This window comes from Schistocerca gregaria, chromosome 7, assembly GCF_023897955.1.
Source record: "Schistocerca gregaria isolate iqSchGreg1 chromosome 7, iqSchGreg1.2, whole genome shotgun sequence".
NCBI classification, from domain to species: domain Eukaryota; kingdom Metazoa; phylum Arthropoda; class Insecta; order Orthoptera; family Acrididae; genus Schistocerca; species Schistocerca gregaria.
The window spans coordinates 331,523,503-331,538,200 of NC_064926.1; the positions used below are offsets into that span (position 1 = coordinate 331,523,503).

The following is a 14,698-nucleotide window of genomic DNA, read 5'->3' on the forward strand; positions in this document are numbered from 1 at the left end:
AACTGCAAGCACTTAATTCCGTGAATTATCGTGGAGTAGGTATTAGGAGTGATTTAAAATGGAATGATCATATAAAGTTGATCGTCGGTCAAGCGGATGCCAGACCGAAATTCATTGGAAGAATCCTAAGGAAATGCAATCCGAAAGAAAGGAAGTAGGTTACAGTACACTTGTTCGCCCACTGCTTGCATATTGCTCACAAGTGTGGAATCCGTACCAGATAGGCTTGATATAAGAGATAGAAGAGAAGATCTAACGCAAAGCAGCACGCTTCGTTACAGGATCATTTAGTAATCGCGAAAGCGTTACGGAGATGATAGATAAACTCCAGTGGAAGGCTCTGCAGGAGAGTCGCTCAGTAGCTCGGTACGGGCTTTTGTTGAAGTTTCGAGAACATACCTTCACCGAGGAGTCAAGCAGTATATTGCTCCCTCCTACGAATACCTTGCGAAGAGACCATGAGGATAAAATCAGAGAGATTAGAGCCCACACAGAGGCATACCGACAATCTTTCTTTCCACGAACAATACGAGACTGGAATAGAAGGGAGAACCGATAGAGGTACTCAAAGTACCCTCCGGCACACACCGTCAGGTGGCTTGCGGAGGATGGATGTAGATGTAGATGTAGATATTGTGGACTTATAGGAACCTGTGTTCGTTTCCCTGTGGTTCGGTGTTTCCATCGGAGCTAGTGACAATAAAGAGTTTTGCTACGCCACGAATAAGTACAGGCATGGATATGGGGAATACCTGAAGATTTTGTACAGCTATGACGGAAGATACTATCTTCCGTCATAGCTGTACAAGCTAAGGGCCTAACGGATACATCGAGTAGGGGACACTGGCAATGTTTTTACTAAGCAAACGGTTCTGCGAGGCAGGTTTACGACACCGCCCGCAGACGAGGAAACATGGCCTGGCGGGCACTATAAACAAATGTGGAGACAGGTGTGAAGTAATCAGGCGCAACACAGGGCAATGACGTGCTCTGAAACACCAGTATGTGGCAGTAACAACAGCGCCCCGTAACCTGCATGTGGGGGCCGAAGTGCGTTAGACAAAACTGACGAGAGTCTACGTTAGAGCATAAGAAAAGGAGTATAACTAAGGGAGCCCAGAGGCTCAAGTAAGGAGTCGTGTTGTCGTTTCTTGAAGTGTAGGGAATGACGACTGTTTAAGTTGCAGGCCAATCACGATGACCGTCTGCTGTGGCCAACTGGCACGCTGAATCAACCTTGAAGCTCTGCTGTACGGACACGCCACAGCCATGGCCAGGCGAGTCCAGAACTTGGCGCTGCACCGGTTCGGAGGAGGGGGGCAGCCAGCCCCCAGTCTCTGGTTGACATCGGCCTGACAGACTGCGAGCTCCCGTCTGTAAGGGTGGACCTGGGATGAGGAGATCTCGCGGCCTCCCGTGTCTGAGGCTGTCCTCAGTCACTGACCGAGGCAGCACGGGTGGGCGACTGGAGCTACAGAGGCCCTACTACAGTAATGGCTGCTCGCTTTTTTCCTTCGGCACTGTACATGGTGACTACGAGAAGCGATTGAGGGAACAGCCAACCTACTCCGGAGGCGAAGCGCTCGCGCTTCAGGTTATAGCCAACAGCACTACGGAGGGCTTCCGGTTTGTCCGATAACTCACGCCGCCGAAGCGAGGACAGAGGCCATTACGCGACGAAGACGGAGTGGCTGGATGCCGTAGCAATAAATTCCGGCCCTGGCGTTTTTGTTGACACGAGTACGCACGCTGCGCCGCCGTCGTCTGGTTCATTGGAGCCACTGTGTACTATCCGGAGGAATAAAAGTCAATGCCAAACTTCTCTGCACATCTCTGCTCGCTCCGGCGTGAATCACACCTGTCTCTGTCACGTCGGCGCATTAGTATCCCCGAGGCCGGGGGTCGTAACAGTTTCTATCACGTCATCGACGGAAAGTCATCGAGTAAAACAGGAGTGATTTCTGGCGCTTCCCAAGGTAGTGTTGTGGGCCCTTTGTTGTTCCTTATCTATATAAACGATTTGGGAGACAATCTGTGCACCCGTCTTCGGTTGTTTGCAGGTGACGCAGTCGTTTATCGACTAATAAGATCATCAGAAGATCAAAACAAACTGCAAAACGATTTAGAAAAGATATCTGAATGGTGCGAAAAGTGGCAGTTGACCCTAAATAACTAAAACTGCTAAATGGGAATCGTTAAACTTCGGTTACACGATAAATCACTCTAATCTAAAAGCCGTGAATTCAACTAAACACCTAGGTATTACAATTACGAACAACTTAAATTACAAGGAACACATAGAAAATGTTGTGGTTCAAATGGTTCAAATGGCTCTGAGCACTATGGGACTCAACTACTGTGGTCATTAGTCCCCTAGAACTTAGAACTACTTAAACCTAACTAACCTAAGGACATCACACACATCCATGCCCGAGGCAGGGTTCGAACCTGCGACCGTAGCAGTCGCACGGTTCCGGACTGCGCGCCTAGAACCGCGAGACCACCGCGGCCGGCAAATGTTGTGGGGAAGGCTAACCGTAGACTGCATTTTATTGGCAGGACACTTAGAAAATGTAACAGATCTACTAAGGTGACTGACTACACTACGCGTGTCCGTCCTCTTTTAGAATACTGCTGCGCGGTGTGGGATCCTTACCAGATAGGACTGACGGAGTACATCGAAAAAGCTCAAAGAAAGGCAGCACGTTTCGTATTATCGCGAAATAAGGGGGAGAGTGTCACAAAAATGATACAGGATTTGGACTGGACATCATTAAAAGAAAGACGTTTTTCGTTGCGCCGGAATCTTCTAACGAAATTCCAGTCACCAACTTTCTCCCCCGAACGTGATAATATTTTGTTGATACCGACCTACATAGGTAGGAACGATCACCACGATAAAATGAAGGAAATCAGAGCTCGTCCGGAAAGATACAGGTGTTCATTCTTTTCGCGCGCTATAAGAGAGTGGAATAATAGAGAATTGCGAAGGTGGTTCGATGAACCCTCTGCCAGGCACTTAAATGTGATTTGCTGAGTATTCATGTAGATGTAGATGTAGATGCAGAACACATTGTCTCTAAGTATACGCCTGTTGCAAGGGAAGACTCCCAATTTACAGAGGCCGTTTACAGCATTTTCCACCTTGGGAGTCACACAGCCAACCGGTTGCAATTAACTGTTTGGTACATTTAATATAAAACACGTAGTCTGCTGGCAAGGCATGTGAGACACAGATGTGAACATGTTTAATTTTAATTTTCGACCTGAGCATATCTGCTCGAAACTTTGACCATTGTTTTCTCGCAATGTAATTTTATGGCTTCTTAAAATTTCATTCTTATGAAGACATCCCCAGAGGTGTCGAAACTCAGGTCAACGTACCAAACAGTTATCTGCAACCGGGATTGGCTGTGTGTTTCCTATTTTGAAACTTACATACTGTTTCTTAGAGACAGCCATGTTGAAAACCGTTACAGCGTTTTCCATTGTTGCTGCTCTCAAGTAAGCCGCTCCAAATGAACTCATAATCAAAATAAAGTTAGTATTTGGCCTGATTTATTTGCTCACCAGCCTTCTATTTCTTGTGAACAATGCTTTTTAAAGGGTCCGATGAACTCAACCCAAGAGGCTGCTTTTATGCATGGCGGTTCTAGGCGCGCAGTCCGGAACCGTGCGACTGCTACGGTCGCAGGTTCGAATCCTGCCTCGGGCATGGATGTGTGTGATGTCCTTAGGTTAGTTAGGTTTAAGTAGTTCTAAGTTCTAGGGGACTAATGACCACAGCAGTTGAGTCCCATAGTGCTCAGAGCCATTTGAACCATTTTATGCATGGATGTGGTGATAAACAGATAATGTGGCCACATTTTTCTCTTCTTTTGTCTGTTATACAAATGATATGATGCCCATCAAGTATCAGCAAAACAAAATTATGATCAGATAGATTCACAGAGTTGACAAAAGTGTCAAGCCACTTAGTGAAAGTATGAGTCTGAATTCAGCTGCCGGTCCCTATGGCCGAGCGGTTCTAGGCGCTTCATTCCGGAAACGCGCAGCTGCTGTGGTCGCAGGTTCGAGTCCTGCCTCGGGCATGGATGTGTGTGATGTCCTAAGGTTAGTTACGTTTCAGTAGTTCTAAGTGTAAGGGATTGATGACCTTAGATGTTAAGTCCCCAATGCTTGGAGTCATTTGGACCATATTTTATAGTCAGATACGTTTCATTAGGATTTTCCGGATGAACGTCTGTAATCAGTTACATGCAATTGACATTATTTTTGGTTGAATAGTAATTTAAAGAAAGATGACAGTTTTCAAGCTATAGAAAGCATTCGGCAACGTAACTTGAAGTAAGATGATCACATTCATCGGAAAATTGGGGCTAAAGTTCAGATGAACAATCTACAGTGTCTAGATGACTAATTAACAGTATTTACAATAAAAACGGATGGCAGGATTACGTAGAGATTGAAATATGATTACAAAACAGATAGCTGGAGGAGAGTAGAAAAACTGGTAACTTAGAAAGAAAGAAAAAAGGAAGTCATGCGGAGCCGTTTTGGGCAATGTGCGGCACATTTGCTGTCTGGCGGTGATGGGTGCACGTCTCACTCCACGCTGTGCCGTCAGTGTGACAAGTGCAGAGGGGTACCTTACTAAGATGGGATCCGCTGCTTTTGCCTTTCCACTGATTCTTTAAGCGCGCACTCCCAAAAAGAAGATTGTCGTAAGATTCTTGTCTTATCACGGTCTTCGGTTTGGCTAGTTTTTAAGCAATGACCCGCAACGAGTAGACTACTGGATTGGGAGGCCGAGATTATCTTTAACAGATCCCGATAAAGGCGAGGTATTGGGACGTGAGTAGACGGCACACTTGATGTCGTAGCGTCCGAGGACCCTGTCGTTCTCGTTCGTCCCTTCGTCCCATACTGAACGAACATCGTCAGATTGAAGGTCTCCCGGTCGTCCCGTTTTCGTGTTGGTGCTGGATGACGGAAAGGGGGTCTCATTTGCTGGAATTTACAAGCGTTTCTTCTGAAATTGGTTGTTAACGTGCTGCTGATATCTTTTGCTTGTGATCTGGCGGAAGTGCCTGACTACAAATTTCGTGCTGGTTCCCAGACACTGCTTAGATTTTGAATAAAAATCATCGGCGATGGCGGACGAAGACCTCTGGTTCAATGAGTCAGCCTAATTCTGACAATGGCAGTGTGAACAGATAGCAGAGAAACAGATGAATGTTCGGGACTCCCATTTGTCCTTGGAATCGGAAACTACCCCTAAACTTGGAAGAATTAGCAATTATCAACGCTGTGAGGATGCAGAAGGAAATGTAAAACACTGCATTAAAGAAACATTTAGATTACTTACAGGATATGCGGCCTTTCAAAATATTCGTGGTGTCGACTACCTTTATAAAGATTCACGGTCAACTTCTGCCCGTTCGGATCCCCCGGTACGTATTACACATGGTTCACATGGTTCTGAGCACTATGGGACTCAACTGCTGTGGTCATCAGTCCCCTATAACTAAGAACTACTTAAACCTAACTAACCTAAGAACATCACACACACCCATGCCCGAGGCAGCATTCGAATCTGCGACCGTAGCAGCAGCGCGGCTCCGGACTGGAGCGCCTAGAACCGCACAACCACCGCGGCCGGCGGGTACGTATTACCCAGCAGAGGTCATCAAGAGACAGACAAATGAAGCTAACGTTTTACGAATGGGAGCTTGGACTGCAGGAAATCAATGCTGCAATAATGTGAAAAGGAAAATGAGTAGGGTAGACTTGGCAAGGATTAGCGAATAGGAATTGGAAACGATAAAGATTTCTAGTTAGAAGGTTATCGTCGACGGCTGATACCTATATGCGAGTTTTCATTTTTCTCTTGGATTTCCATTACTGCATGGCAGTTCAGGTACGGAGATGCCTACGATGGCTTATCACACCAATCCTGGCAAGAAACATGCGGCGAAATACACTACATGTAATAGAGGATGAAGGGCTTGGCTGGGTCTGGCGAAGTTTGCATCTCTGACATTTTTCACTTTCCTGCTCAAAATGTGGCAGTAGGTGAAGTAGTTGTGCGCGAGCGCTTACGATCTTCTACTGCGGGCACCAATTACTGGAGTCAGCATTTAGACTCTTTAGATTCGTCTTGCATTTTTCCTTATAGCGCTTCAGAGGAGCACCACGAGGCCTTCTATCTGTGTTCGCTTCACCATACAACATTTGTCGAGAAAGTCTGTTGTTTCTCATCCGCTGGACATGCTCAATCCATATGAGTTGATAACCAATAAAGATGGCTTCTGTACTATACATCTTCGCCTCCTCAAGAGCCGTAGTGTTTGATACGAAGTCATCCCATTTGATGTTCACAATGTATCTAAGCTTCTGTTGTTTGAAGCGTTTTAGTTTCTTAAGATTACGGCGACATAGCGTCCAGGTTTCACAAACATAGAGCACGCTGGAAGCAACAACTGGTCGATAGGCTATCAGTTTGGTTCATGGTGCCAGACCTTTATTAAAAAAAGACTCGATGTAGGACACGTCCAAAAGCAACTTGTGCGGCATGCATCCTGCTCTCCATGGCCTTTTCCGACGAGCAGTTAGTTGATAATATCTCGTACTACCTAGCTAGGGGAAGTGATCTACTTGTTCCAAAGGTGTGCTGAAACACAGAAGTTGAGATCCAGAAAGGCAGTTACAGGAGCTAGCTGTGCTAGTACCTTCGCTTCTTCGATGTTGTTGGTCAGGCTCAACCATTTATACGCAGCATTGAAAGAAATTTACAGACAGTTGCAGCTCTAAGGGTGTGAGAGTTGGAGAAGCTTTGTCGTCCGCATACTGTAGTTCACTTACCTGAGTGAGACTTGTGAACTTTTGAGTGCAGCCTAGACTGATTAAACAGCCCTCCGTCAAATCTTTATTTGTTTTCAACTCTTGCATTGTTTACAGACTATATCCCATAAAGTATGGCTGCTAGGTATAGGGCAAACAACTTTGCCGCGAGGACCCATTCTTATTAGTAATAGGGACTTTGTCGGATGTTTCATTCTGTCGTAGCACTTGCCCAGGCATGTCATCATGGAAAGCTTGAAACAGTTTAACAAAGAGTTCAGCGCAGCCAAAACGGTTAAAGATCTTCCACATAGCTTCTCTCGGCACTGTATCAAAGGTCTTTCCTAGATCACAGAACACAAATAGTAAAAGCTTATGTTGTTCTCTGCACTTCCCTGCAGATGTCGTACACATATCACATCAGTAGTTCCTCTGGAGGAGCGAAATCCGCGGTGAGATTCAGGAAGTTCAGTCTGGAGGCGATTCAACAGAGTTCTAGCAAAAATTTTACCAACCACGGAGAGCTAGGATATGCCACGGTAGTTGCCACATATACTTCAGTAACCTTTTATTTTTTATTTTTTTAAGATGTTGACGTTTGTGGAGTTCTCCATGTCAACTGGCACCTTACAGATTTCCCAAAGTAGAAGACACAGGAGAAGAGCCTGGTTTTTAGATCTCGTGAGGGATGCTGGTAGGTTCGGGTGCCTTTCTTAGTCTCATGCTATCTAGGGCCTTGCTGAATTCATGTAATGTCGGTGAGCCTGCTAAACTAGATTGTATTGGATGATGTGGGACGTGTTCGAGAAAGTCGTCAGCAGCGAGGAACTACGGTTTAAGAGTAAGTTGAAATGCTGTTTCCATAGATTCAAGATATCCTGACTGTCAGAATGATCGTGCTGTCGGCGACTTTCAGACTTCCTGTTTTTTCATTCCAGCTTAAAAACTCGGAAGTCCCTGACATCTAAATGTTCAAATGTGTGTGAAATCTTATGGGACTTAACTGCTAAGGTCATCAGTCCCTACGCTTACACACTACTCAACCCATGCAGCTTCAACACGATACCACACTTCATCAAGAGTAGTGACTGGCGTATTTGGCGAGCCAGCTGCTCGGCCACCATTGGTCAGACGTTTTCAATTGGTGAGAGATCTGGAGAATGTGCTGGGCAGGGCAGCAGTCGAACATTTTCTGTATCCAGAAAGCCCCGTACAGGACCTGCAACATGCGGCCGTTCATTATCCTGCTGAAATGTAGTGTTTCGCAGTGATCGAATGAAGGATAGAGCCACGGGTCGTAACACATCTGAAATGTAACGTCCACTATTCAAAGTGTCGTCAATGCGAACAAGTGGTGACCGAGACGTGTAACCAATGGCACTCCATACCATAACGCCGGGTGATACGCCAGTATGTCGATGACGAATACACGCTTCCAATGTGCGTTCACCGCGATGTCGCCAAATATGGATACGACCATCGTGATGCTGTAAACAGCACCTGGATTCATCCGAAAAAATGACGTTTTGTCATTCGTGCCACCAGTTTCGTCGATGAGTACACCATCGCAAGCGCTCCTTTCTGTGATGCACCGTCAAGGGCAACCGCAGCCATGATCTCTGAGCTGGTAGTCCATCCTACTGCAAACGTCGTCGAACTGTTCGTGCAGATGCTTGCTGTCTTGCAAATGTCCCCATCTGTTGATTCAGGGATCGAGACGTGGCTGGACGATCCGTTACAGCCATGCGGATAAGATGTCTGTCATCTCGACTGCTAGTGATACGAGGCCGTTGGGATCCAGCACGGCGTTCCGTATTACTCTCCTGAACCAAACGATTCCATATTCTGCTAACAGTCATTGGATCTCGACCAACGCGAGCAGCAATGTCGCGATACGATAAACCGCAATCGCGATAGGCTCCAATCCGACCCTTATTAAAGTGGGAAACGTGATGGTACGCATTTCTCGTCCTTACACGAGGCATCACAACAACGTTTCACTAGGCAACGCCGGTCAACTGCTGTTTGTGTATGAGAAATCGGTTGGAAACTTTCCTCACGTCAGCATGTTGTAAGTGTCGCCACTGGCGCCAATCTTGTGTGACTGCTCTGGATAGGTAATCATTTGCATATCACAGCATCTTCTCCCTGTCGGTTAAATTTCGCGTCTGTAGCACGTCATCTGCATGGTGTAGCAATCTTAATGGCCAGTAGTGCAATTACTTCATTATTATCATCAGACCAATCACTTTTCGTCTTTGAATCGAAACCAATGACCTCCTCTGCAATACTTCTTGATGATGTTTTTTGAAATCACTTCTCTCCAGCATCTATTGTGTTAACTGGGGCATTGGTGATAAGTCGATCTTAAAATGTATCTTGCAATAGAGAGCGAACAGTCTCGTTCTGCGGGGCGTTGGTGTTGTATTTTCTCCTGCAAGGATTCGAGAAGTAGAATCGTGGTTTACGATGGACGAGGATCCTCAGATGGCTAATCAGCAGCTCGTGATCAGTCTAGCAATCATCAATGTTTCGAGCTGTGTTTTTGTGATCAAGACGTCCTTCTCGTCACGCTACCGGATGATGACATAGCGAGATGGCAATGTTTGGAGCGTGCATGCATCCATGTGGTCTTATAACGATTAGGTAAGCGGAATTACGTGTTTGTGATAAAAAATCTCCTGCTCAGCACGGAGACCTAGAAGTAGCAGCCCATGTTCGGTGCAATTTCCAACAACTTGATGTTGTCTCCCTTCCATCTCTAGCACTGAAGTCACGTAGTAACAAGACTTTATCTTCGTTGGTATCTTGATGAGAACATTGCTCACTTAATGGTAGAACTGATTCTTTATATCCTCCTCGCTGCCTAAAGTGGGAGCGTAGGCAGAGACGCGGGTGACACTGAGGGGAATTCGAAGAGTCGTGATTCTGTCATTGACAGCAATAACGGTTAATCTACGCTATTTCATTATTTTCGTTTTTACTGCAACTCCTACACCATGGGCGCGTGTTCCTCCTGCATCCTTTCCAAAAGGTGGTCTACCCTAAGCTAGCCTCGGAGACGTGCTCTTCGCCTGATAGTCTGGTTCCACTTAAAGGCAGCAACATCTGTATTTAATCTAGCTAGCTCCAATGGCGATCTGTTCTTCTTGCTGGTCTATCACCACATAAGCCCAGGATAGTCCTGACATTCCAGTTATATTATTCTTTCTTCGTTTTCGTCGGCAAATTGGGAGTGACCATCTGGGTGCGGGTTCCCAGCCAGGGACAAGTGTGATTACCGACGTTTGGCCAATTTTTTTCTAGGGCCTTCGTCATTTGGGGTGTTCGCAGCTCGTGGTCTTGCGGTGGGGTTCTTGCTTCCCGCGCACGGGGTCCCAGGTTCGATTCCCGGCAGCTTCAGGTATTATCCCTGCCTCTAGATGACTGGATGTTGTGTCGTCTTCTTCATCATCATTAATCCCCGTTACGGTCGGAGGAAGGTAATGGCAAACCACCTCCGCTAGGACCTTGCCTAGTCAGCGGTGCGGGTCTCTCGCATCGTCCCCTACGCTCCCCGGAGTACGGGACCTCATCATCACCATCATCATTCAGGATGGGCATCGGTCATCGTAGCCGCAGATGGAGGGCACGGCCCCTGAGTACTCAGCTGACCTCTCAGGAAGGCGACCTTCACACACCTGCCGCCAGTGTGCAGGTTCAGACTAGTAGCTTCCAGTCTCATTCAAGCCTGCTACCACCGTCCGTATCCCATCACCACTGGACGTTACGGAAAATAGCAGGAGAAATTGCCTTTCACGTGACTTTAATGTGGATGTCAACTTGCGAGGAAGTAAGACACTCACTATGATTCCGGAACTATTCATCACGGAACATGAGTATGACACATTTAATTTCAGACACGAGTATGACATTTAATTTCAGACACCAGAAGTGTAAGGAACTGCCGCGAGCTCAATGACAGTATAGCAGCGCCTTTACAATCAGTTCGTCTGGCGTGACCTGCCTACGCGAGCGTTGGGAGCCTCTGGCGTGAGGTGTTCTTCTTCTGTCCGCTTCGCCTTTGGTTCCTAGGATGTTGCGGAAAGGATTACAGGAAGAGATGCAGAAAAGGATGAGGCGTTGTGGGACACATTTTGGTTATGCGGTGATAACAACAGTATCAGCGAATGTGTAATAGGTGTTGTCGTCGTTATGAACAGAAAGGTAGGTACATTACAAAATAGTGCGAACAATGTGGCGACCAAACTGCTTTTCTGAGGACTGAAAGAAAGCCAACACCAACCACCATTGTACAGATTTACGTGTCCACATCACAAGCTGGTCATGAAGAACTAGACCAGACACTCGAGGGGACAGGGAGATTATTAAAATAGGTAAATTGTAATAAAAGTTGTTAATTTTATGTGAGTGGTACGACACTATAACGGAGGGAAAAGCAAATAAAGTCACTGGAGAATACAGAATAGGGGGAGGAATAAGAAGAGAGAGAGGCTTCTAGAGTTCTGCCGATAATTCCGTAGAGTTTGTACACGGTGGAACAAATCACCCTGCTGATGTAGATCAAAATAAATACGGATAATTTTGGGCAGAATAGAATGAAAGGGACATTCTCTAAGGCAGTGGCTAATGATCTGAATAAAAGTGTCAAGAACAGTTCAATTGAAGAAGAGTAGAATGTAATGAAAGAAATAATTAAGGTAGTATAGAACACCTAGGTATAGTGAAAATATATGCTAAGAAACCATGAATGACTTAGAGAACATAATAATTGAAAAAAGACAATACAAAAAATGTCATGAATGAGGCAGGAAGGCAGCAGTACAAGTTGCTGAGGAATGAAATTTTAAGGAACTGCTAACAGGCTACAATTGAGTTGATGGACAAACATGCAGATACACTCATGATCATAAATTAAGGATAATGCTGATACATGGTAAAACAACGCTCTGGTGACGGTTTGCGGGTTTAAATCACCTCGGGGTGTGACCATACCGTGCATTTGGCCTGCGGTCGCTGCACGGTGGTGCTGGCAGCAGTCCACATACGCAGGGTGTGTTGGGGCATGTCAGAGTGCGGTGCAGCGAGTAAGTGTGCTGACGTTTTCAGACGTGCTAATGGTGACTGTATGTTGAAAATGGCTCAAAGAACAAATATTGATGACGTTATAAGGGGTAGAATACTAGGGCGACTGGAGGCTGGTCAAGCACAGCAGGTCGTAGCAGTGGCCCTCCGTGTGTCACAAAGTGATATCTCAAGATTATTGCAACGATTCCAGCAGACAGGAAACGTGTCCAGGCGCTACAGTATAGGATCTCCACAGTGTACATCTCACCACCAGTGCCTCCAGACGGCTACGGAGTACTGCAGGTAGCCTTCCTCGGGACCTTACCGCAGCCACTGGAACAGCTGTCTCCACACAGCCTAAAGACGACTGAACAGACATGGTTTATTCGCCTGGAGACCTGCAAGGTGCATTCCACTGACCCCTGGTCACAGAAGAGCCCGTAAAGCCTGGTGTCAAGAACACAGTACATGGTCATTGGAACAGTGGTCCCAGGTTATGTTCAAGGACGAGTCCATTTATAGACTGAACAGTGATTCTCGCCGGGTTTTCATCTGGCGTGAACCAGGTAGATGCCGTGTTTCTTGACTTCCGCAAGGCGTTCGATACAGTTCCCCACAGTCGTTTAATGAACAAAATAAGAGCATATTGACTATCAGACCAATTGTGTGATTGGATTGAGGAGTTACTAGATAACAGAACGTAGCATGTCATTGTCAATGGAGAGAAGTCTTCCGAAGTAAGAGTGATTTCAGGTGTGCCGCAGGGGAGTGTCGTAGGACCGTTGCTGTTCACAATATACATAAATGGCCTTGTGGATAACACCGGAAGTTCACTGAGGCTTTTTGCAGATGATGCTGTGGTCTATCAAGAGGTTGTAACGATGGAAAATTGTACTGAAATGCAGGAGGATCTGCAACGAATTGACGCATGGTGCAGGGAATGGCAATTGAATCTCAATGTAGACAAGTGTAATGTGTTGCAAATACATAGAAAAAAAGATCCTTTATCATTTAGCTACAATATAGCAGGTCAGCAACTGGAAGCAATTAATTCCATAAATTATCTGGTGAATAGGCATTAGGAGTGATTTAAAATGGAATTATCATATAAAGTTGATCGTCGGTAAAGCGGATGCCAGACTGAGATTCGTTGGAAGAATCCCACGGAAATGCAATCCGAAAACAAAGGAAGTAGGTTACAGCACACCTGTTCGCCCACTGCTTGAATATTGCTCACCAGTGTGGGATCCGTATCAGATAGGGTTGATAGAAGAGATAGAGAAGATCCAACGGAGAGCATCGCGCTTCGTTACAGGATCATTTAGTAATCGCGAAAGCGTTACGGAGATGAAACAGAAGATATCAGGCGAATAGAGTGGCCTGCCTGTTCTCCAGACCTAAAGCCCATTGAGCAAGTCTGGGATACTCTCGGTCGACGTATCGCTGCACGTCTTCAAACCCCTGGGACACTTCAGGCGCAAGAATGGGAGACTATACCCCACCAGCTGCTCGACCACCTGATCCAGAGAATGCTTGTGTGGGTGTGCATGGTGGTCATATCCCACACTGACGTCGGGGTACATGCACAGGAAACAGTGACATTTTGTAGCACATGTGTTTCCGGACGGTTTTCTCAACTTATCACCAATACCGTGGAATTACAGATGTGTATCTTGTATGTTCCCTACGTGCCTTTGCTATTAACGCCTGCTTTGTCTAGTGCCACACTGTGTGGCACCACATTCTGCAATTATCCTTAATTTATGAGCACGAGTATATACTGAGAACGCTCCGCGCAGCATGACGGCCGTGCTGTGTTGCCGTAACGTACCTGGATACTGAGCCAGAGCTGGGAGGGCTGTTCTCGGGAGTCGACGGCTGGAGCGAGGCGCAGGGAGAGGAGACAGTACTGCTGGCGCAGCCTGTCCACGCAGCCGTGGAAGTCGCCCAGCTGCGAGGGGCCGCCGTGCAGGAGCGCCCGACCCGAGAACCAGCCTGCCGACACCGACGTCCACTCTCTTATCCCCTGTGGCACTCGACAGTCCTCCGTTCACTTCTTACGTAACGTGCATTACAATAACGACATTTTACTGTCACTGGCGAACAGTGTTGTAGTGTAAGAAAAGCAGTTTCTACGAAAGGAAGGGTGGGAACAGTCGTATGAGGTTGGTACCCGACTTTCAGAGTTCTTGACAGATATACTATAGTTACAGAGTTCTCTGTGGAAAATTTGAACGGGTCATCAGAATCTCGCGTAGAAAACAATAGTACTCGGGAAAATTTTAATTTGCGAAAAAAAATTGACAATTTTCGAAAAAATATACAATCGCATTTCTGAGTAGCTCCCCAAGAGTAACACAAAAAATCCTCATGACTTTTGGTGTGCAGATAATAGTTTATGAGACAATTGCAATAATGAGGGACCCACTTCCACTACTGGTGAGGCCGGCCGCGGTGGTCTCGCGGTTCTAGGCGGTCAGTCCGGAACCGCGCGACTGCTACGGTCTCAGGTTCGAATCCTGCCTCGGGCATGGATGTGTGTGATGTCCTTAGGTTAGTTAGGTTTAAGTAGTTTTCAGTTCCAGGGGACTGATGACCACAGATGTTAAGTCCCATAGTGCTCAGAGCCATTTGAACCATTTTTTTAAAATTATATTTGTGTTACAAACAATTCACATCTGTATCCAATGTGGTGTTAACGCATTCTGTGGAAAATAAGTATACTCCGCTCTTACCCCTGCGAATCACCATTGGCTCATAAGGCGACCTGCGGAAAGTTCGTGTAACT

General features: G+C 46.3%; 1 protein-coding gene across 1 annotated transcript in view; it reads right to left on the reverse strand.

Annotated features, from left to right (window-relative positions):
* The window catches only part of LOC126281516 (nose resistant to fluoxetine protein 6-like), a 281,119-nt gene that overhangs the window by 188,294 nt on the left and 78,127 nt on the right, over positions 1-14,698 (reverse strand). Inside the window, exon 3 of the mRNA XM_049980555.1 lies at positions 13,742-13,905. Coding sequence (XP_049836512.1) covers positions 13,742-13,905 — 164 coding nt within the window. The remainder of the gene's footprint in view (positions 1-13,741; positions 13,906-14,698) is intronic.